Raw genomic sequence first — 23,947 nt, 5'->3', positions numbered from 1 at the left:
AGTACGCGTTTCCTAGCCAGGCATAGTCCTGCTCGTCATGCACTTTTCCCCGCCTTCCGGCATACTGAGTTTTCTTTCGCCCGGTTCATGCGTGGCGCCTTTGGGTCTGACTATTGAGCCTCTCGGTCGGGTGGTCAGCAGTCTGCTCCATGCTCTGACCTTCTTCCTAGCCGGCCCGCCCTTGCGTTCTCTTCACCCTTTTCTAGCGGCTTCTAAGAGGCTCCATAGCTCAGTGGTTAGAGCACTGGTCTTGTAAACCAGGGGTTGTGAGTTCACTTCTTGGTTTCCTCCCTCTGAGTTCTCGCGCTCTCTCCTCAGCTTGACTCCTGCTGTTAAGGCTATATCCTATATCCTGCTGGGAGGAGCAGACTTCTTTTTTGCCTAGTGTCAGCCTCCTAGTGGCAGCAGCATAATACCCATGGTCTCTGTTCCCCAGTGAAGGCTACAAGAAAGAGATTTTACGGTGAGTACAAAAAAAAAAAATCTCCTTTTTTCATTCATTGCCATCTCAAAACTGTGAACAACAAACTTGTCAGTTTCTCATAATGACTACAGCCTTTGAACTAGTTTACCTTCTGTGGTTACAGGCCCCTGAAGGTGAAGATGAGATTCAGAAGCTCCAGAAGGCCCTGTTAGATTACCTCGAGGAAAACACAGAGACAGATCCATCTCTAGTGGTAAGTTTTTTTAAATTTTTTTTCTAATTTCATAGTCAGAATCTTTCTCAAGATGGTGTGACATTACAACTAGATGTTTTCCTACCATAAAACATCTCGTTATCTGCTCCTCTTCAGTTTTCTAGGAAGTTTTATATAGCTCAGTGGTTCCGTGACACTACAATGGAGACGGAGAAAGCCATGAAATCCCAAAAGGATGAGGACTCTGAAGGAGCACACCATGCAAAAGAGGTTGAGTCCACAGGAGAAATCATGCAGCGAGCAGAAAAGCGCAAAAAATTCCTCCGCAGCATCATTAAAACAGCACCATCACAGTTTAGCACTTTGAAGTAAGATGCAAAAGTAACTTTACTCTGTTTAATTTGATCTCTCTCTCTCTCTCTCTCTCTCTCTACTCTTTACTCTCTCTGTTTAATTTGATGGCAGTTTGCAACTTTTTTTAATTTTGTATTTTAAACCCTAGGTCAAGTTCTGACACAGTTGACTATGATGATGCTTGTTTGATCGTGCGATACTTGGCCTCTATGAGGCCGTTTGCCCAGAGTTTTGATATTTATTTGACCCAGGTAAAATAATGGAATGATGTTGGCAAAACTATGGCTGAAACTTTCTACCACACTCTGAACCTTTAATGACTATATTCCAGATATGATTTTAGAGCCTTTTGTATTACCAGTAGTTGATGGCATTTTTTTTTTTTTTAAATTTGTTGCAGATTCTGCGGGTACTAGGGGAGAATGCAATTGCTGTCCGAACGAAAGCCATGAAGTGTTTGTCAGAAGTTGTAGCTGTAGATCCTAGCATTCTTGCCAGGGTAAGATTTTGGGTTAATATTGTGGGGGATATGTCATTTGTATTACTTAATTTTTTTTTTAAACTTGTGCCTTCTTCCTCATACAGTTGGATATGCAGCGAGGAGTTCATGGGAGACTGATGGACAACTCGACCAGTGTGCGAGAAGCGGCTGTGGAGTTGCTTGGACGTTTTGTTCTTTGTAGACCTCAGCTTGCTGAGCAGTATTATGAAATGCTTGTTGAGAGGATACTGGTAAGTGTTAGTCACAAGTACGAAATGTTCATCAATAATCACAATGTAGATATGTGTAGCCTTATACCAGGTATTATCTGCTATCTCCTTGCTTCAAAGCCTGTGACTGCTGCTAATGCGATCACACTAATGTCCAACATTTAACCCTATTAGTTGTGTTTTATGCTGATCATGGCATATATGCAGTAAAAAAGGAAAAATTTGGGGCTTCTTGATCAGTGCTTCTCAAAAAATGAAGGCTGATGTTCCAATATGTGGATAAATTTGCTTTAATAATAACATGCAACTCTAAAATGCACATAAGCGTTTCCAGCCCGAACTGGGCTCTTTGTCATGCATACAAATAAGCAGCACATCTCATGTTTTAATACACATAGAGTTAACTGTTCTGGGTCACTGTTCGCACTGATCCTGGAACATTTAGTTACAAATCACATTCACAATGAGTGCTAAAACATCATATTTTATATATTTATTAAAAGAGAAGTGAGAGGAGAGTTTAGTGAATTTGACCAGATTTTCAATACTCTTGTCCACCGGGTTCGGTCAGGCCTGGGTTCGGACATAGGTGTAACAAAAAGGAAGACAGCGAAAAGAAAATGCAGCAGTCTCACGCGGTGTCTGTGTCCCTCAGATGGAGATAAGAAGCAGGCTGTGTGTGAAGAGCTGACACGAGAGAGAGAGAAAGAGGGGAGAGAGGGGGGCTAAACCTAAAGAGCAGAGGGGCAGTGCCAGCAATAGCCTAGCCCTCATTGGACAGAAATGACCCCTGCGCTGAAAACCCATAGGACAGGAGAGAAAGGGGAAAGATCAACTGGAGTGGACGGAGCTAATTGCCGCCATTAGGCCGCAGCCGTGGCCTCAATTAATACCTCCTGCGCTGCAGACGCTTTACCTGGAGTGCATCTGGAGAAGGGAAAAAGCTTCTGGCCGTGCGCATGCAGCGCGGCTGACAGAGAATATAAACCCCCCAGTGCTCCTGACACCTCATGTGGAGGCGGCCAAAGCAAAGTAAATGCCGGCCATACGCAGCTGCCGGCGAAGTAGGGCAGTAATAACGCCCCAGTGAAAATAACATTGACCACAGTCCTAAGCACCACTGCTTCTGTTCCCTGTTTTCAGAATGGCCAAGCAGGAACTGCCCCTAGAAAGAATATAAAGGAGTGGCCCCAAAACAGGGGGTCTACAGAGGTTGAGAATCCTGGGGGTCTACAAAGGTTGAGAATTCAATGGGGTTTGTGGCGGATTCTCCGCAGCGTAAATTCCGCCACGGAGAATCTGGTGCGGAAAGTCGTGAAAGGCCCGCCCGTGTTGAGAGCCATTCCAGACAGTGACGAGTAGGTGCCTGAGCCACCCCGGACAGAAACCCCAGTAAAAAACACCTGGAGGCATAGGGGAGGGGCTGAACTGACTGTTGCCACAGCAGACCCCATGTCAGAACAGAAGTCCTCAACCATCTACCTATAAATTCAAGTTAGTGCACGTGACTCTGCTGTAAGATTGTCTTTAATAGTAGGTAGTATCCCCATGCAGACATTAGCAGCTGGGCCCCCCCGTTTAGACAGCAGCTGGCGCCCCCCCCCCCCCCCCCCTCCAGAACACCCACTTGGGTATCTGAAACAAAGCGGTATCTCCGCAGCAGCCCAGCCCCTAATACAGACCATAGGAATGACCCTACAGTTAGGAATAGATATGGCCGGCCAAGGCTGCAATAGAAGGTAGAGAGCAATACAAGAATTGGCCACAAGAGGGCGCCAAACTACACCAAAAGGATGAGCGACTTTTTTTTTTTCTTACTACTCTCTCTTCCTTCCTCAACAGGGAATTAGCGAGGAAGCAGGGCACCTTACGCTGGGACTGTCTGTGAGGCCCCCAAGGGAAAAGGCCAGGATGCCCACACCATGGGGCAGTAGATAAAATCATAGCCGGGCAGTCCCAGGTGCGGCGGCGGCTGGAGCAGCATGCTTAGGAGTGCCTGCTAAGCCGCCGCATAGCTCCGAGGTAGGGGGGCGGAGATAAACGCTGCTGTGTGAGGGTGCATACCTCACTGAACCCTCCACACAGCAGCGCACAAGCCGGAGTGAAGGAGCTGCCAGACCTCCCGGCTCACGCTTGTAATTAGGGGAAGAAGGGCGGATCTACGTGCCGCCATATGCCCCACTAACTCCCGCCGGCAGATCACCCTGGAGCGCACCCTTGCCAGGTCCGCATAGCAGACCCGGCGCATAGGTGAGAAAGTGAAGGCTCCGGCCAGTGGGGCGTGTCTGCGGACTCGACTGAGAGTGAAAGTAAGGAGCTCCCGCAGTTAGCAAAGCTCCCTGGCAATCCCCCACCACAGATACTTGCAGAGCACCGTAGATGCAGCTGAAGCTGCATGAATAAAATAGCGAGGGTTAACCCCTCACTGCCCGTACCCCCCAAAAAACAGCCCCATAAATAGGAACATAATACCACTGTAGATGGCTGCTCGTTCGACAGGGGGGGAGGTGGGGGGGCCGCGTTTATGTATACTCACCTCAGGCGCCACATACTCACCCAGGATGTCTTCAGCCAGCTTTTTTAGTCACCTGCATCATGTTATGCTGCGACAGACAGGACGAGCAGGGAGAATGGGAGACCCGGACCCTAGGCGCAACCCCAGGCACTGGCTGTTGGCGGGAAGGGGTTAACTGTGCATACTTTTATGACCCGTGCCCCTTAGCCGCATATGGGGGAACAGGTAGCGCCATGCATCTGAACTCCCACCTGGAAAAAAAGGAAACAAAAGGGAGTAAAGAATCTAACTAAACAGCTCTTACTAGAAAATAGTAATTAAAAAAAGGCCAGGTCTGGGGAGCTCCCAGTCTTGCCTCCTAGCTAAAACTGATTACCTCACTGCAGGTGCGCAGGTATATCCTGCCAGTGAGGAGCCGATTTTGTTTCCCAGTGTCAGCGCCTACCTTTTTTTTTTTTTTTTAAATCAGGTAAATTTTTATTGAACTTTTTCCAATAACACACAAAAAAAAGAAAAAAACAATACATACACAAATCCCCCACCTCCCACCCCCACCCACAAAGAACCCACCCACTTCCCACCCGTGTGTCTTCTCTTCATAAAAAGCAATAAACAACTTACGGTACGAACAGTGCAGTTCAATATATAAACATTTTAACATACAAATACGCAATGGGTCCCAAACGCCAAACTGAGGCATCGGCAACTGACCATTCAGGGAGCAAATAGACAATTGAAGCGTACAGGAGACATCAGTATACCAAACTGACTAGGTCCACCCCCAACAAATACTCAAAAACAGTTGAACACAAAGTAGAGAAGTAAAGGTCAGCACACATACAAGCACAGAAGAGGAATAGGATAAAACAAAGATGTTCATACATCAGTGAGACCCTCCCCCAACACTTCCCAGCAATATATCCATGTGAGTTCTTCTAAGATACGTGGAAGGCAGACCCGGGGTATCAATCCACTGTCCCCATATTGATTCGAATTTAGAAATAGCCTTCCTCTTATGATACACACCCTTTTCCAGCCTGATAATATGATTAAGCTTAGTAATGAGTTCAGCGATGGTAGGAGGAACAGGACGCAACCAGTGCTGAGCAATTAACTTACGGGATTGGTATAAAATCCGACTAATACCAATATACAATCCACCATCCTCATCCAACCCAGCTAAGTAGCTCAATATACATGTTAGAGCCGTCAAGGACAGCGGAAAATTGTACACTCTCTTGGTCAGTTGCCCCACATCATTCCAAAATTGAACAAGACAGGTACATTCCCACATAACATGTAACAAATGAGCATCTGGCAGAGAGCAGCGGGGACAGCAGGAATCCGGGTGAACACCGATTTTATGCAAAAATCAGGGGTACGGTATACCCTATGTAGCAAAAATATTTGGGACACCCTATGAGCTTCCGAAACTGCTAAACGTGGGGTCAGTGATAAAATCTGTTCCCACTGCTCTCCCGACAAAGGTCCCACATCCGCCTCCCACCTGTCCTTTATATTTAAAGGGTAAGCCACATGATATGAGGATAGTAAGGCCTGGTAAAGTATCGATATCACACCCTTAGTTGACGTACTGGAAAATAGGCCATTCACCTGAGCAGAGGTACCAACCGTCAAATCACAAGCCCCCGAGCCTGCGTGTCTAGAGCATGTCTAAGTTGTAGGTAACTGTAAAAATACTACTGCGGTAAGCCAAACTCCTCCTGCAGTTGGGCAAATGACTTCAGTGTACGGCCCTTCATATAATTGTGAAAGATATAATATCCCATGAGCGAGCAACCCATCCCTGGGAATCAGGTAAGGAACTAAGCTCAGAAAGGTCAGGGTTGTACCATAACTGTGAATATGTGACAAATAGAGGATAATTCAGGAGCGATCGAAATTTCGACCACACTTTACGGATAAGAAGAAAGGTTGGGGGAAAGTCAGGAGGACGAGTTTGTGCTGCCATCTCTAGTAGATAGATAAGGGTAACCTTCCCAATACGTCTAGAAACCAAATCCCCTGTACGTCCCATAGTAGCATACTGTGCCCAGACCTTAAGCTGCTGAATCTGGGAGGCTATAAAATAAATCCAAGGACTAGGAATGGACAAACCCCCTGCCTCCTTGCCACGCTGCAATGTCTCCAGACGCACCCTGGCCACCTTCCCATTCCAGTTGAGCTCCCTATACAAAGATTGAATTTGAATGAAATACTCCGGTTTGTATTCCTATGAAGTATTATGTAAAATATATAGAAACTGGGGCATAAGAACCATTTTAACTAAATTCGATCTACTAGCCATAGATGAGGGCAATTTACGCCAGGCAGACACCTTGCGGAAACTACGATCCAATAGTGGAGTCAGCGCCTCCCTAGTGGCAAGAGCATATACCCCATCAGTAAGGTGCCCCCCAATTAAGAGTGACCAAGAAATAGGGTTTGTGGGAACTCAACGAATACCCACCCCGCAGCATGAATGCAGGGACTACAAAGAGTGAAGGTGATTGCCAATCTAAGCGATTAGAAAGTCCTATCTAGACAAAAATAGAACCAAGAAAAACTACAGATCATATTGCAAAAAATAAGCTCTCATACAGCCCCGTATACAGAAAAATAGTTATTGGGGAAATTTCAAGCTTTTTCTTTTTCTTACAAAAAGTTAAAAATGTATTAAAAAGTGTAAAATAAATTTAACCCCTTAAGGACTCAGGGTTTTTCCGTTTTTGCACTTTCGTTTTTTCCTCCTTTTAAAAAAATCATAATTAAAATTTTGCTCCTAAAAATCCATATGATGGCTTATTTTTTTGCGCCACCAATTCTACTTTGTGATGACATCAGTCATTTTACCCAAAAATCGACGGCGAAACGGAAAAAGAAATCATCGTGCGACAAAATTGAAGGAAAAAACACCAATTTGTAACTTTTGGGGGCTTCCGTTTGTATGCAGTAAATTTTTCAGTAAAAATGACACCTTATCATTATTCTGTAGGTCCATATGGTTAAAATGATCTCCTACTTATATAGGTTTGTTTTTGTCGCACTTCTGGAAAAAAAAATCATAACTACATGCAGGAAAATTTATAAGTTTAAAATTGTCATCTTCTGACCCCTATAACTTTTTATTTTTTCACCTATGGGGTGGTGTGAGGGCTCATTTTTTGTGCCGTGATCTGAAGTTTTTAGCGGTGCCATTTTTGTATTGATCAGACTTTTTGATCGCTTTATTTATACATTTTTTCATGGTATAAAAAGTGACCAAAAATACGCTATTTTGGACTCAATTTTTTTTTGCGTGTACACCTTAGACCGTGCGGTTTAATTAATGATATATTTTTAGAATTCGAACATAAGACATTCGGCATAAGACAAGTGCTTTTATGGCCATGTAGGTGGAAAACAGAGTTATAGCTATTAAAACATAAAAATTAAGTCATTAAAGGAGTACTGTGGTGCAGTAAAACTTATCCCCTATAAGTATCTCCAGCCCTCCCATAATGAAGCAGGCTTGTCAGCTGCGGTTGTCTTGCTGTGATTTTCTCAAAGATGATGGCTTGTCTGCAGACTTAGAGATATGCGGCAGAAATCTTTAAAGTCCCCCGGTGCCCGAGCTGCAAAAACATAAAAAACAAACTTTAACTCTCTTTCTCCTATGTTCCCCCATTTCGGAGATATCTGCGTCCTGTTCCTCCGGTGTTGCTGGCTTCTTGGGCTCAAAACGTCACAGTGCAGGCAGCGTATCGCCGACCGCAGCGATGTCCCGCCTCGGCCGGTGATAGGCTGAGCTCACTGTCATGTAAGGAGCCGGCCCAAGCGGGATATCACTGCGGCCGGCGATACGCTGCCTGCACTGTGACGTTTCGAGCACAAAAAGCACGGAGCCTGCAGCGCTGGAGGAACGGGACGCCGATACCAGAGCAACGGGGGAACGTAGGAAGGTGAGCTAAAGTTTATTTATTTTTTTTATTTTTTTTATGTTGTTGCAGCCCTGGTGTGGCTAAGGAGGTGGTCTTCTGTTGAGGTTTCATTGTATTTTGACTGATTTCTATCTGGTCATTTTCATGTAGGACACTGGTATCAGTGTAAGAAAGAGAGTGATAAAGATTTTGCGAGATATCTGCTTGGAGCAGCCAACTTTTCCAAAAATTACTGAGATGTGTGTTAAGATGATCCGCAGAGTAAATGACGAAGAAGGCATCAAGGTAAGAGCACATGTATGGGAGCAGACTATATGCAGAAATGTGGTGTTACATATACACCTCACCAAACTCACAAAAGGAAGGTTTATGGGAATCATCAGCTTACAAGTAAGAGGCTATATCTTGTGATCACATAGTTCTGGTCCATTGTCTTTTATAGTCAAGCCAAGTTTTAAAACTGTAATATAGTCATTTCCTTCTGCTTATTTTGCCAACTGATTAATAAACAAAATTGTGACTTCTAGCTACATAAGGTCTAAACACCACAGAATTCTTGCGCTTTTTCTTACTATGCATATTAGAAAACTGTATTCTGGTTATTTATTGGTGATAAATATTTTCTTACTAGAAATTGGTGAATGAGACATTCCAGAAACTCTGGTTCTCACCAACCCCACAAAATGATAAAGCGGCGATGACCCGGAAAATCCTAAACATAACAGATGTGGTAAGAACTTGCTACAAATTGTTTTAAAAATGCATATTCTATATGTGTGTGCAGATGTACGTCATAATTGTACTTGTTTTTCACGTTGGATTCTATGAAATCCACATTAAATCTGTCACTCTACATCCCGTGTGTGAATGGGAATGTCTGCTGTTTGCCCCTACTAGGGGAATAAGTGGCAGATTGTATTGCATAAGAAAAATAAATTAATACATTTTAGAGTATTAGCCCAATTGAAAGACAAATGTAGGTTATTTGATTTGGGGGAGATTTATTTGGAGGAGATTGATCAGAACCTTTGTAGAATAAGATTGCTGCAGTGGCCCATGGCAACTAATCAGATCGCTTCTTTCATTTTTATGGGCGTTTTTCTTTTTAAATGAAAGAAGCAATCTGATTGCTATGGGCAACTGCACCACTCTTCCTCTACACAATGTGTGAACATAGCTGAAGTATCACTAGAAGCAAATACGTTCTGTCCATTAACATTGACTGTAATGGATTTCTCTTTAGGTTGCTGCTTGCCGGGACACCGGGTACGACTGGTTTGAACAACTACTTCTAAATGTGAGGATAAAAGCTTGTTAAATCTCAGTGAGAATGTTATTTGCTTATAAGGAGAATAATTTACATCCTCTTATCTTAATCTCTAAGCTCCTAAAATCAGAAGAGGATGCCTCGTACAAACCTGTGAAAAAGGCCTGTACACAATTGGTGGACAACCTAGTTGAACACATTCTCAAATATGAGGAATCAATGGCTGGTATGTGGACATTGAGTTGATTCTGTTGCTGAACTGTAAAGTAAAAAGAACTTTATTTAGTAAAAGATTTTCCTGTTTTTTTTTTGTTTTTTTTTTTTTTTATATTCAAGATTCGGATAGTAGAGGTGTGAATTCTGGAAGGCTGGTTTCTTGTATCACCACTTTGTTCTTGTTTAGCAAAATTCGGCCTCAGTTGATGGTAAAACATGCCATGACCATGCAGCCGTACCTCACCACTAAATGTAGTGTAAGTATCCTGGAAGTAATAATTACACAAACCTATTTAGGATCTCTTCTACAAGTGATCTATTTACACTTGTCTATGTCTATTTTCACAGAATCAGAATGATTTCATGGTAATATGCAATGTAGCAAAAATTTTGGAGCTGGTTGTGCCACTAATGGAACATCCGAGTGAGACTTTCCTCGCCACTATAGAGGAAGATCTCATGAAACTCATTATCAAATATGGCATGACGGTAAGTTTCTGTGAATGGCATATTTTTTCTTTTTTTTTTTCTTTGGGTACACACCATGTTGGAACTCTTGACCTATTTGTTCTCTGCTGTCCCCATAAACTGCATGCTTTCAAACTTTTCTAGTAATAATGTCCTAGAATATGATTGACAATGTATTAAGTTTTCCTAGCAACTGTATGAAGTTTTCCTAGCAACTGCCCAAAACAAAAGACGGACAGTGTCCAAGAACAAACCCCTCAATATGAACGCCATGTTCATGGGTTTGTTTGACAGGGAACTGATCATTTCAATACAAAAACGGGCTGAACATAAGAATGTTGTGTCGTTAAACATTGCTTGCCAATGAAAAAGCTTTCCTGGACCACACCATTACTGTTAATTTATTGGTGTCAGCAGAAAGGGGTTAATGCACACAAACTTTAAGTGTACTGAACATTAAACACTAGTTGGGTTTTACTTAAGAGCCTATAAAGCTGGATTTACACTGCATAAAATATAAGCTTTTTAAAGCTTATTTCTTGGTCTGTTCCATTGGGGGACACAAACTGTGGGTATACCTTGCTGCTACTAGGAGTCTGACACTAGGCATATAAAAGAAAGTCTGCTCCTCCTGGCAGGGTATACCCTGCTTACTGACCCTGAGCTAATCAGTTTTAGCTTAGTGTCAGTAGGAGGCAGACACAGGTCTGGTGTTGTCCAGACCTGGTCGTCTCTTTTTATTTTATAGTTAGGGCCTGTTATAGGTTCTTTTTCTCCTTTTTTCTTCTTCTTGTTTTTAGGTTGGGGTTCAGAAGCATGGTGCTACTTGTTCCATAAGGGGCATGTTCCCTAAGGCTAAGGGGAATGGGGCATAAAGTATGCACCGTTAACCCCTTACCACCAACGGCCAGCACCTGGGGTTGCACCTTTGGTCCAGGTCCCCCTATCTTCCCTTCTCGTCCCTCTGTCTCAGCCTGAAGTGATGCAGGTGACATTAGCTGGCTGAAGACTCCTTAGGTGAGAGTGGCTGTATACTGGGTGAGTATGGCTGTATACAGGGTGAGTATATCCAAACCCCCACCAATAGCTCCTGTCAGCTGGATTGTGGTCGCGTTACCGGCGTTTTTTTACTCTAGTTTTCTCCTGCGCTCGGCAGGTGTGCGGGAAGGTTTAGTTAATTGAGGCCGCAGCCGGCTCCTGAACATTGCTCCTCCACGCATTCAGGTGCGCTGACGGAGCTTCCGCCTTCTTTCACCCCCCAAACTATACTGTTTTTATGCTTTGGGTGTCATTCTTTCTGCTCCTCCTTCTCCCCGGCCAATGGGGCTCATCCTTGGGTGGAGGCTTTTTTCATGGGAAGTGCTGCTGCTCCTCTTTCTTCTCCTGCGCTGCAGACCGTAATGCTCAGCTGCTCCTTGCCTCTTCTCCCCGGATTATGACACTTACAGCCTTCTCCTCTGCTCCAGCTGCGGGACACAGGACCTGGGTGAGATTGCTTCATTTTATTTTGATTACTACTTTTGCTAACAACTATGTCCGACCCCAGACCCGAACCCCTTATTTCAGCACGCTCGCAAGCGTTCTAAAGTGATTTCATGTGGCTCTTCTCCAGAGTCGCATAATCGGGTTAGACATTCTTCCCGTAGGTCTCGCTCCTCTTCCCCACCTCTCCAGGGGCTGTTCCCCAGGCAATCATCCCAGGTCCCCGACCCCTCGTTCCAGGTCTCACACCTCAGTGCAAAGCTACTACCGCACGTTCCCACTCTCCAGGGGAAGTAGCGGATGTCAGGTCGGAATCCAACTTGGATCATGAGGACCACTCTGCCGTGGTGGATATGGTGGATGGATTGGTGTCAGCCATCAGGGACACTTTTCATCTGAAGGACCAAAGAACTTCAGATCCTGATCCGGAAGTTTCTTTTCGCCGCTCTCGGCGTTCTCCCAAGGTTTTCAGTTCTCATACAGGATTTGACTCCTTGTTGGACGCGGCTTGGAAGCATCCGGACAAATGATTCCAGGGAACAAAGAAGATTCAACCTCAGTTTCACTTTCCTCCGGATTTGATTTCTAAGTGGACAGTGCCACCTGCAGTTGATCCTGCAGTGTCTCGCCTGTCCAAATCTACTACTCTGACCCTGGTGGATGAAGCATCACTTAAAGCATACCTGTCAGATCACTCAAAAAACAAAACTGTTATATGTTGCTCAGTATCTCATCCTGATCATGTACATGTACTTTGTATGTGTATGTGACCTACATTTCTCTCAGAATTAGCTTTATTTCTGAAATACCTTAATTTTATCTACCAGAAGCAGGGGGGCGGGTACTCACTGTGATAACCACTCCCCCTCCCTCTCCTCAGTCCAGTGCTTCCCAACCAGGGTGCCTCCAGCTGTTGCAAAACTACAGTTCCCAGAATGCCCACACATCATTTGGCTGTGCAGGCATGCTGGGAGTTTTAGTTTTGAAACAGCTGGAGGATATGATTGTAGTCCCCCTTTATTACACACACACACACACACACACACACACACACACACACACACTGGGTTCATATATTCTTACACAAACACATTAGAGAGACAAACTTATATACGCACATACACATATATACACACACACATGCTTGGACACTTACTTTTTCATCTGCAATGCATGTTTCTGCCTCTCTCATTGATGTCTGCTGTGTGAGAGCCGGCAGCAGGCTTCCTGTCCCTCCCCCTCTCTTCACATGAGTCTACAGTGTGTACAGCCCCTCCCCCTTCCAAAACGTCCCAGAGTCCAGGACGAAGCAGTGTTAACAGAAGCACTGAATGCATTCCATGAGGCAGAGGGGGCAGTTCCTTGACTGGCTTTTTCAGTATGAAATACTGAAAATTTTCTAATGAAAGCAATTGCAAAACCTATTGTTTTCGCATGCTTTACAACATATCAAAAGTTTTTATATCTGACAGTGCCTATTTAAGGATCCTGCGGACAAAAAGATCGAGAATTTGGCAAAATGTGCCTATGAAGCGGTAGGTTTGTCCCTGCTACCCACCTTTGCATCCACTTGGGTGGCCAAGGCTGTTTCGGTTTGGGCTTCTCAACTATGTCAGGAGCACCCTGTCAGGAGCACCCCAGGAGGACTTGGCGGATATTGCTCGCCAACTCTCAGGCAGAAGACTTTCTCTGCTCAGCAGCCTTGGAGTCTGCTCATTGCTTGTCTTTTGCTTCAGTTAATTTGGTTGCCATTTGCCGCTCCATGTGGCTGAAGGCGTGGGATGCAGATGCTGCTTCGAAGAAATGTCTAACAGTTACCTTTCTCTGGTAACCGGCTATTTGGGAAGCGGCTAGATGAAATAATTTCCAAAACTACTGAGGGTAAGAGTTCTCTGCTCCGATCCCCCGTCGGAAGGTGGCTTCCTTTCGGTCCATTGCTTCGGGTCGCCCTCCCAAGCAGGTGCACTCCCAATCTCTGAGAGCCCCTTCATTCAAGGCACATCCTTCCTGGAAGTCAGACAACCATTCTAGCAGTTTCACAGCCAAGTCTGGTACCTGTAAGCCATTCTCCTCCTAAAGGGGTGCCCCCACCCGTGTCTTCTTCTCGGGTTGGTGGTAGTCTATCTTTTTTCCGGGACATTTGGCTGGCTCAGGTTCAGGACTCTTGGGTAAGGGACGTCATATCAGATGTTTATCGGGTAGAATTCCATTCTATCCCCAGGGATTGTTTTTTCCGATCCCGTCCGAGTTTTTCAGGGTTCTACTCAAATCTTTGTCGTTCCCAAGAAGAAGGGCTCTGTCCGTCCCATTCTGGACCTCAAGTTACTCAACCGCCATTTGCGTTTCCATCATTTTTGCATGGAGTCCCTCTGCTCCGCGGTAGCTTCCATGGACCAGGGGGAGTTTCTGTGGACATCCGGGATGCCTATCTACACATCCCTATTTTCCCCGTTCATCAGTGTTTCCTCCGCTTCGCTGTCCCTGAGGGTCACTTTCAATTTGTGACTCTTCCTTTTGGCCTAGCTAGGGCTCTCAGGGTTTTTACCAAGGTCATGGCGGGGGTGATTGCCATTCTTCAGGGCCGGGGTATCTTGGTTCTTCACTACCTGGATGGCCTTTCAATCCAATCCCTGTCCTGGTCCCAAAACGTAGAGAGCCTTCATCTCACGGTACAGACTGTCTGCCGCCCATGTTAGTTTCCTATTGGACAACAGGGTGCAACAGGGTGTCCGTTGCCTTAGGCGCCCCTCTCTGATTCCAATTAGTTTATGCATGGAGTCTCCTTCACTCAGATTTGCTATCTCCCCCTCGAGCTGGCCATATTGGCTAGGTGGGACAAATCACTGTTGACCCTAGATGGGCAAATTTTTCTGCCCCCCTCTGTTCGGTGATCTCTTCTGTGGTGGCTCCATTCTCCCCTCCTTCTCCAGGGGCGGTCCTTTCTTCCCCTCCACTGGCATGTCGTCACGACCGGTGCGAGTCTCCAGGGCTGGGGTGTGTGTTTGGGGATGTGACGGTCCAGGGTCGCTGGCCTCCTCTGGAGGCTCACCTTCCCATCAATCTTCTGGAGCTCCGGGCCATCTTCCTTTGCCTCCTCCTGCATGGTCGGCAGGTCTGTGTTCAGTCAAACAACGCCACGGCTGTGGCATATGTCATTCTCCAGGGCGGCACACGCAGTCGCTCGGTGATGGAGGAGGTCCCAAAGATTCTGATCTGGGCCGAGACTAGAGTTCCCGCTCTCTCCGCGATCCACATTCCGGGTGTGGAGAATTCTCAGCCGCCTTTCTGCGGATCCGGTGGAGTGGTCTCTCCATCCGGAGTTGTTTGCACAGATTTGCGATCTGTGGGGGACCCCGGACATGGATCTCTTCGCGTCTCGCCACAACAGGTTGGTTCCCTGCTTTGAAGCGAAGTCTTGAGACCCTCTGGCGGTGGATTCACTGGTCATCCTGTGATCGTCCTTCTGTCTCCCTTACCTCTTTCTGCCTCTCCTGCCCAGGGTTCTGCGGAAACTCAAGGAAGGGGGCATTCCTGCTATTCTGGTGGCTCCAGACTGGCCCAGGTGTCAGTGGTACGCCAACGTAATTCGGCTGGTCGCAGACGTTCCGCTGAGTCTTCCACTTCGCCCCGATCTGCTCTCCCAGGGTCCTCTCTGCCATCCCAGTTTACTGTTGCTGTATTTGACGGCGTGGTGGTTGAAACCGCAGTTTTTAGAGCTTGGGGTTTTTTTTTTCCGGGGTGATTCGCTCCATGCTTCGGGCACGGATGCCTTCCTCCGCTAGGATTTACCACGGTTTCAAAAGGCTTATTTCCGGTGGTGTGAGGCTGTCTGTTTCCCCCGGTCGTGTTTTCCTTTCTGCGCCTCTTGCTTTTCTGCAATCCGGTCTAGATCATCATTTGACTCCGCTCTTTTACTTGTCAAGTGTCTGCTCTTCCTATTGTTTCAACGGTAGTTAGCTTCCAATTCTCATGTCTGCACCTGGGTGTGGCCCATGCGGAGCCGCCTTTCAGGTCTCCCACCACTCCTTGGGACCTCAACCTGGTGCTTGGTGCTTTAAGGGAGGCTCCGTTCGAACCTCTTCGGGACTCCTCTCTTCGCATCCTTTCGGGAAAAGGTCACCTTTCTCATCGCAATCACTTCCATTAGGAGGGTCTCTGAGCTAACGGCTCTTTCCTGTCGCTCCCCTCTTTTGGTCCTTTATCAGGACAAGGTGGTTTTTTGGCCACCTCCATCCATCTTGCCCAAGGTGGTTTCCCCCTTTCACATGAACAAGGAGATTGTTGTTCCTTCTTGTCTGGCTCCATCCAATGCTAAGGAGCATTCCCTACATAGTCTGGACTTTGTTCGGGCTGTCCAGATCTATCAGTCACCTCCTATATTCTTCTTTGTGATTCCGGAGGGTAGTCACAAGGGTCTTCCGGCTTCCAAGGCGAACATTTTGCAGTGGATCTGTTCTGCCATTTCGGAATCGTACCGTCGTAAGGGAAAGGTCCCACCTTTTCGGGTGACTGCACATTCTACGCGTTCCGTTGGGGCTTCTTGGGCATTCTGCAATAGGGTTTCGGCCCTGCAGGTCTGTAAGGCGGCCACTTGGTCGTCCTTGCACACTTTCACTAAATTCTACCAAGTGCACACATTCGTGTCCCCTGACGCTAGTTTGGGTTGCAAAGTGTTGCAGGCGGCAGTGGCTCAATCTTCTGCCTTCTTCTGTGTTGGGTATTTTTCCCACCCTGGGGACTGCTTTGGTACGTCCCACGGTTTCTGGGTCCCCCAATGGAAAAGTAGATTTTTTTTTATGCTTACCTTAAAATCTTTCTCGGAGGATCCATTGGGGGACACAGCACCCACCCATTGGGTTTGTTGCTAGGGTTCGGTTTTGTTTTGTCTGAGGGGTGGTTTTCGGTTCCTTTTTTTGTCTGCTTCCCTCGGACATCTGCTGGTTTCTTTCTCTGTCGGTCGTCTCCTACTTCTTTGGGACTAAACTGATAAGCTCAGGGACAGTAGGCGGGGTATATCCTGCCAGGAGGGGCCGACTTTCTTTTTTATGCCTAATGTCAGCCTCCTAGTGGCAGCAAGATATACTAATGGTTTCTGAGTCCCCCAGTGGATCCTCCGAGAAAGAGATTTTATGGTAAGCGTAAAAAATCTACTTTTTCATGCATATTTAAAGTGTCTTTTACATATTATGAATCTTATTTGAGTATATAGAAATATACTGGTTCTGTGATAAGTCTGGGCCATCTGCTGCAGAAAAATGTTTCTGGTGGTATACCTATTCAGATTTCTAGACACAGTTCAAAGATCGTTCCATGAATGTGGGACTAAAGAATCTAATCAAAGATCACCCCCCCTTTTGTACCAGCGTTAGATGTGCAATAGAAATATTGGGGGAAATTCATCAAAACTTGTGCAAAGTATGTTGACCAGTTACCCATAGCAACCAATCAGACAGCTTGTAGTCATACCACACTTTTATTTAGATGGATAATATTTGTCTAGTGTATTTACTGACCTTTTAACCTAATTTTCCTAATTGCAGGTGGTACAGCATTGTGTGAGTTGTCTCGGAGCTGTGGTAAACAAAGTAACACAGAATTATAAGTTTGTGTGGGCCTGTTTTAATAGATATTATGGTAAGTATGTTTGTATGTGCTCATGTAAGATACAGGTAGAAGCGGATTATTAATGTACATGTCCTGATAACTCTTATCTTGTGTAATGACTTTGTCCAGAAGCAAACTATTCTGTAATATGCATTTAATGGACAAATTTACACAATACTCTGGTTTAAGGACGGGACGATTTTGGGCATTTTTTTCATGAATTGTTTTGAACTGTCATAGCTTTCTTATTTAGCTTACTTATTTGTGAAGATTGGGGCAATAGGAAAAAGCAATTCTACAGGGTGTGTGATTTAGTTTCTATTGTGGCTAGAACAGAACATACTATAAGAAAGGAGGTTGCGCAAAGTGTGTACAAACGCTGTGTGTAGAATATTGCTTTAGAGACCTGCACCATGGCAAATCCCAAATTCTGCAAAACCAGTGGTGAAGCTTTTATGCATTGTGCGAATATACCTCCTTTAACCTTTTGATGTTTTGTACTTGTTACTGGTTTAGTGTTACAGCTAGGTAAATCGATGGTGCAAAACTAAGAGATAAACAAATTGTGATCTTTGTTTATCCTAGGTGCTCTTATAAAGTTAAAAACTGAGCATCAAGAAGACCCAAACAGTACAGTCCTGACCACAAACAAACCAGCTCTCCTGCGCTCACTTTTCACTGTTGGTGCCCTCTGTCGACACTTCGATTTTGACCAAGAAGATTTCAAGGGTAGCAGCAAAGTAAGTGTAAGTGATATCGAAATATTAAGGCTTTAAATAGGGAGATACTCAGTTCTGATGCTGCATTTTTATTTATGCTACAGGTCAACATTAGGGACAAAGTTTTGGAGTTGCTTTTGTACTTTACAAAACATTCAGATGAGGAAGTGCAAACAAAAGCCATTATTGGACTTGGTAAGAATTTTTTTTGTGTTTTACTTTGTGTCTTGATGTCAAGAACAAATATTTTACATTTGAATGCTGCTTTCTGAGTGTGAATTGTAGGTGCTCAATGTAGAGCAGGAACAAATTAGTGCTTAGTCGGTGAGCTTGTTGCTTTATCTTTGGGTGATGTACATTCTGCATGACAAGTACAAAATATACCAAGCGTGTCATATCTATGCCAAATTTGAATTTACCTAGACAAGTGTGTTACTTGTAGAACTTGACATTGCTATTCTGTTGGAACAGTGTTACTGAAGCATGAGGGTGTCAAGCGCTGACTATAATAGCCTGTGAGATAGTAGTAAGTTCTGTACATTTCATGGAGCAAAAACTATTCTACTATCAGGAGAAGGGGGCTGTAAATATCCAGAGGATCTGCAGACTGGCAATCTTATGGCTTCCATACATATACATTACATGGTAGAGAAAATGGGGTCTTGCATCTTATGCATGTTTAATGTAAATAATTTAGGAGATTTAATGATATAAGCAAATTATTATTTTTTTTAAATGAATGCCATGTTGGAAACCATATATTGATTGTCTGTAAGGTTAGCTGTTAAATATTGTGACATTTGTGTGTATGTATATGTGTATATATATATATATATATATATATATATATATATATATATATATCATTTTCATTTTTTTTTCTTTAGGGTTTTCATTCATTCAACATCCAATTCTTATGTTTGAAGTGGAAGTGAAAAATTTGTACAACAATATTCTCTCGGACAAGAACTCCTCAGTGAACTTAAAGATCCAAGTTCTAAAAAACCTCCAGACCTACCTACAAGAGGAAGACACGCGGATGCAACAAGCCGACAGAGACTGTAAGTCTTAGCTACTATCTAAAGCTCTAACCAGAAGTCAGCAGTTGGCCTATGTACAATTATATTTTGCTGGCCGTACAGGAAGAGGTGTCCTAGAATAGTTTTGTTTTCTCTATCGGCTCCATTGGGGGATACAGACCTTGGGTATATGCTGTTGTTGCTAGGAGACTTGACACTAAGGAAACCAAAAAAAGTCAGCTCCTCCCAGCAGGATATACCCGCCCACAGAGTCTGAGGTAATCAGTTTTAGCTTAGTGTCTGCAGGAGATGGACACTGGTCTGGGGTTCTCTCCAGACCAGGTCTAACTTTTTTTTATTTTTCCAGATTAGGGACGTTTAGTTTCTTTATTCCTTTTTATTTCCCTTTTTTCAGGTGGGGGCTCAGGAACATAGCGTTCACTGTTTCCCCATTTGCGATTGAGGGGGCACAGACATCGTGGATGTACGGTCAACCCCCTCTCACCAACGGTCAGCGCCTGGGGTTGTACCTCATGGGTCCGGGTCCCCCACTTTTCCCTGCTCGTCTCGCTTTTTACAGCCCTGCATGATGCAGGTGACTAAAAGCTGGCTGAAGACTTCATCAGGAAGACTTCATTAGGTAAGTTCTTCTGACTAAGGTGAGTATCCCCCCCCCCCCCTTTTTTTCTTACAGGTTTTGGGGACTTGCAACCTCTGGAGACCCCCTGTTTTAGTCCCACGCCTCTTTATTATCATCTGTGTGGACTTCTGAGGTGGATCTGCTCATACTATCTAGGCAGGGGCTCCCTATTACTTTATTGGGGAATTGGGGGGCTGGTGGTCAGTGGTGTAGGACTGTCTAAGCACCTCTCTAGGCGCCAGTGTTTTAACATAGGCAGTCCTGTCTCTTTCTTCAGCAGCCGCGGCTGCCGTCTCTACCTATTCTTCTGTGCTCCGGCCGCATTGTGTGCCGATACGTTTGGGGCACAGTTTACTTTCACTTTCTCGGCAGTAAGCTGCCGGCGGCGCTCACTTCCCCCTGCACTCGCATATGTGACGGGGATTGAGAGTGGGGGCGCCATTTCCACGCTGACATCATTCCTCTCTCGGCGGGATTCGCACCCTGTGGGTTCAGACGCGCGAACCACTACAGCCAATGGGAGCAGGCAGAGGAGCCTTAGGACCAATCGGAGGCGCCCCAGTCTAACCCGGCCCCTCTCTTCTCATTGGTCCTGCTGCCTCTCTGTCTGTCTGAAGAACTTCTCCTCACAGCGGCTACCTGGTGGGGGACACGGACGCTGGTGAGACTGTTTTATTTTACTCATTTTCCTCCCTCTAAACAGGTACCTGGGGCCCTGGTCACCTACTATTCTTGCAAGGGCTGCAACTCTAAAATGCTTGGGTCTGCTGAACCCACCTGTTCCGCCTGCACCACTGCACCTCCTGACCCCCCTGGTATTCCTACTCAGGATGCTCCCCCAGACCCAGTGGGCTCTGCTGCCCCTCCAATATGGGTGTCTTCCCTCTCTCAATTTATCTCTGACTTGGCGCAGGTCTCCCGTTCCACGGTGACTGCCTTGGAGAGGTCCTCCTTACACCGTTCCTCAATAGAGACTTGCTCTCCTTTACCCTATGTTAAATGCTCTCTCAAGCGTAATAGGGGTCATTCCTCATACTCCTCTCAGGAGTCTTTGTACAGATGTAGGCGCTCCCCTCATGGGCATCGTCCCTCAGCTACGTCTTCCCGCAAGCGTCCGTCTTCTAGAAGACGCTCCCCGAGTCGCCATTCTGAGTCCCCAGAACGGCGCACCAGGTCACTGTCTCCTTCTTCTAAGGCTGCTTCTTCCCACTCCCCTGGAGAACTAGTTGATGAGGCTTCTGCCTCTGATTCAGAGGACCGCACAGACATGACTGACACGGTGGACTCATTCGTTTCGGCCATAAGAGACACCTTTCACCTACAGGACCCAGGAACTTCGGACGCTGTCCCAGAAGTTTCCTTTCACCGTGCCCGTCCGGCACCCAAGATGTTCAGCTCCCATGCTGAATTTGAACACCTATCTAAGGCTACTACCCTGCCTTTGCCCAATGCTGCTTCTTTTAAGAATCCAGCGGACAAATGGGTAGAGACTTTGGCAAAATTTGCCTTTGAGGCTGCGGGTTCTTCTCTTCTACCTGCTTTTGCCTCTGCCTGGGTTTCCAAGGCCCTTACGATCTGGGTCTCGCGACTCCGTCACAGCGTTTCTTCTGGGGCTTCCTCGGAAGAACTGACCGACTTAATTCTCCTGCTTTCTAAGGCTGGAGATTTTCTATGTTCTACTTCCATGCAGTCGGCCCGCTGTGCTGCCTTTGCCACGGGTAACCTAGTGACGCTCCGTAGATCCGCGTGGCTCAAAGCCTGGGATGCGGACGCAGCCTCCAAAAAAATCTTTCACTGAGCTTCCATTTACTGGCTCTCGGCATTTTGGTAAGCGCCTAGATGAGATCATCTCGGAAGCCACGGGAGGGAAGAGTTCTTTATTACCTCAAAATAAGGCCCACAGTACTACTTCCCGCCGCAAATCTACCTCCTTTCGGACCTTCGGGGTCACGAAGGGGGCCAGGCAGGCGCCTTCTCGGGACAAGAAGGCTCCCTCCTTCCAGACCCGCCCATCCTGGAAATCGGATAACCGTTCGGGCCGGCCCCCCCCAAATCCCACCTCTGCCTGAATGGACGCTGCAGATTTTTCTCGGGTGGGAGGTCGTCTGTTGCTCTTCCGGGTCGTCTGGACCATGCATGTACAGGACTCCTGGGTCAGATGTGGTATCAAACGGTTAGCGGATAGAGTTTGCCTCTCTTCCGAGGGATCGTTTTTCTTTTCTCGAGCCCCACGGTCTCCCTGAAAGGCCTTTCGGGGTGCGCTTCAGTCCCTCCTCATTCAGGGGGTCATTGTCCCGGTTCCTCCCAAGGCCTTTCGGGGTGCGCTTCAGTCCCTCCTCATTCAGGGGGTCATTGTCCCGGTTCCTCCCAAGGAACGTTTGAGGTTTTTATTCCAACCTCTTTGTAGTTCCCAAGAAAGGGGGTTCCGTACGCCCCATGTTGGATCTAAAGCACCTCAACCGGCATCTCCTCCTGCGCAACTTCCGCTTGGAGTCTCTCCGTTCAGTCGTGGCAACCATGGATCAGGAGGAGTTTCTTTCATCAGTGGACATCAGGGACGCCTACCTCCACGTTCTGATTTTTTCCGGGACACCAGCAGTACCTCTGCTTTGCTGTCCCGGAGGGACATTTCCAGTTTGTGGCTCTCCCCTTCGGCCTGGCCACAGCTCTGAGAGTATTCACCAAGGTCCCTGCGCCGGTGATCGGCCTGCTACGGACTAGGGGGGTCTCAGTGATTCCTTACTTGGACGACCTTCTGATCAAGGCTCCGTCCAGAGACCAGAATCTAGAGAGTCTCACCTTCACTCTTCAGGCCCTGTCTCACTTCGGTTGGTTGGTCAATCGGGACAAGTCCAACCTATTCCCCACTCAGTCCTTGGTTTTTCTGAGACTTCAGTTCGACACCCAGTCTGCCCGCGCTCGCCTCCCTCCGGACAAGCGGCTGACCCTTCTGTCGGGGGTTTGTATACTCAGGAACCCCTCCCCAGTGTCCATTCGCTTTTGCATGGAAGTCCTGGGTCGGATGGTGGCGGCCATGGAGGCCGTTCCCTTCGCTCAGTTTCATTTTCGACCCCTTCAACTCGCGATTCTATCCCGATGGGACAGGTCCCACTTGTCCCTCGATCGCAAGATTGTACTTCCTCGGACATCTCGCCGCTCCCTTCTGTGGTGGCTCCGCTCCCCCCTACTTCAGGGGACGCTCCTTCCTGCCTCTCCATTGGCTGGTTGTCACGACAGATGCCAGCCTTTCGGGTTGGGGGGGGGGGGGGGGGGGTTGTTTTCTGAGACCGGACAGTCCAGGGCCTTTGGTCTCCCAGAGAGACACTCTTCCCGATCAACATCTTGGAACTGAGGGCAATCTATCTTTGCCTGTTACATTGGGAGATCCTTCTTCAGGGCTGCCCAGTTAGTGTCCAGTCGGATCACTCCACTGCAGTGGCATACATCAATCGCCAGGGCGGCACACGCAGCTTGGCGGCTAAGTTTCCAAGATTCTTCTCTGGGCGGAACTCAGGGTTCCAGCTATCTCGGCAATTCACATCCCAGGCGTAAACAATTGGGAAGCGGACTTCCTAAGCCGGTCCTCTCCCGACCCCAGCGAGTGGTCCCTTCATCCGGAGGTATTTGCAGAGATCTGCGACCTCTGGGGAACTCCAGATGTGGACCTCTTTGCATCCCGCCACAACCAGAAGGTTCCCCTCTTTGTGTCGAAGTCCCGGGACTGGTGATTCCTTGGTCGGATTTTGCCCTACCTTATCTGTTCCCTCCTCTTCCTCTCCTTCCCAGGGTCCTGAGGAAGCTCAAAGCGGAGGGCATTCCCGCCATTCTCGTGGCTCCAGATTGGCCTCGGAGGCCGTGGTACGCCGACGTCGTCCGGCTGCTGCACGACGTTCCGCTGCGCCTTCCACTTCGTCCAGACCTTCTCTCGAAGGGTCCCCTGTGCCACCCCAATTTACCATCGCTGCATTTGACGGCGTGGCGGTTGAGACCGCGGTACTAAGGGCCCGTGGCCTCTCAACACAGGTGATTTGCACCATGCTCAAGGCACGCAAGCCCTTTTCTGCGAAGATATACCACCGTACCTGGCGGTCTTATTTTCGTTGGTGTGAATCTCAATCTTTCTCCAGTGGTGTTCTCCCTTCCCCGACTCCTTTCATTTTTGCAGTCAGGGCTGGAACAGCAATTAGCTCTCAGCTCTTTAAAGGGTCAAGTTTCGGCACTTTCCATTCTTTTTCAATGCCCTCTGGCATCTGATTCTCATCTTCGGACCTTCCTTCAAGGAGTGGCTCACACGGCTCTTCCTTACAGATCTCCTACACCTCCTTGGGATCTGAATTTGGTCCTGGCGCCCTACAGGGCACGCCCTTTGTACCCCTCAGGGAGATTTCCCTTAG

General features: G+C 46.8%; 1 protein-coding gene across 4 annotated transcripts in view; it reads left to right on the top strand.

The window, feature by feature from the left end:
• NIPBL (NIPBL cohesin loading factor) overlaps window positions 1–23,947 on the top strand; it is a 188,321-nt gene that overhangs the window by 149,338 nt on the left and 15,036 nt on the right. For 3 of the 4 annotated variants that reach the window (XM_056546390.1, XM_056546382.1, XM_056546403.1), the window contains exons 25-39: window positions 588–677; window positions 795–1,006; window positions 1,141–1,243; window positions 1,393–1,491; window positions 1,578–1,724; window positions 8,289–8,423; window positions 8,770–8,868; window positions 9,382–9,435; window positions 9,523–9,631; window positions 9,742–9,878; window positions 9,970–10,110; window positions 17,112–17,205; window positions 17,761–17,921; window positions 17,999–18,089; window positions 18,782–18,955. In XM_056546390.1, the coding sequence (XP_056402365.1) occupies window positions 588–677; window positions 795–1,006; window positions 1,141–1,243; window positions 1,393–1,491; window positions 1,578–1,724; window positions 8,289–8,423; window positions 8,770–8,868; window positions 9,382–9,435; window positions 9,523–9,631; window positions 9,742–9,878; window positions 9,970–10,110; window positions 17,112–17,205; window positions 17,761–17,921; window positions 17,999–18,089; window positions 18,782–18,955 (1,846 nt within the window). The remainder of the gene's footprint in view (window positions 1–587; window positions 678–794; window positions 1,007–1,140; window positions 1,244–1,392; window positions 1,492–1,577; window positions 1,725–8,288; window positions 8,424–8,769; window positions 8,869–9,381; window positions 9,436–9,522; window positions 9,632–9,741; window positions 9,879–9,969; window positions 10,111–17,111; window positions 17,206–17,760; window positions 17,922–17,998; window positions 18,090–18,781; window positions 18,956–23,947) is intronic. The other variant, XM_056546398.1, reaches the window with a different exon arrangement.

This window comes from Hyla sarda, chromosome 1 (assembly GCF_029499605.1).
Source record: "Hyla sarda isolate aHylSar1 chromosome 1, aHylSar1.hap1, whole genome shotgun sequence".
NCBI lineage: Eukaryota > Metazoa > Chordata > Amphibia > Anura > Hylidae > Hyla > Hyla sarda.
Note: the sequence above shows the minus strand (reverse complement) of the source record. Positions and strands in the feature narration are given on the sequence as shown.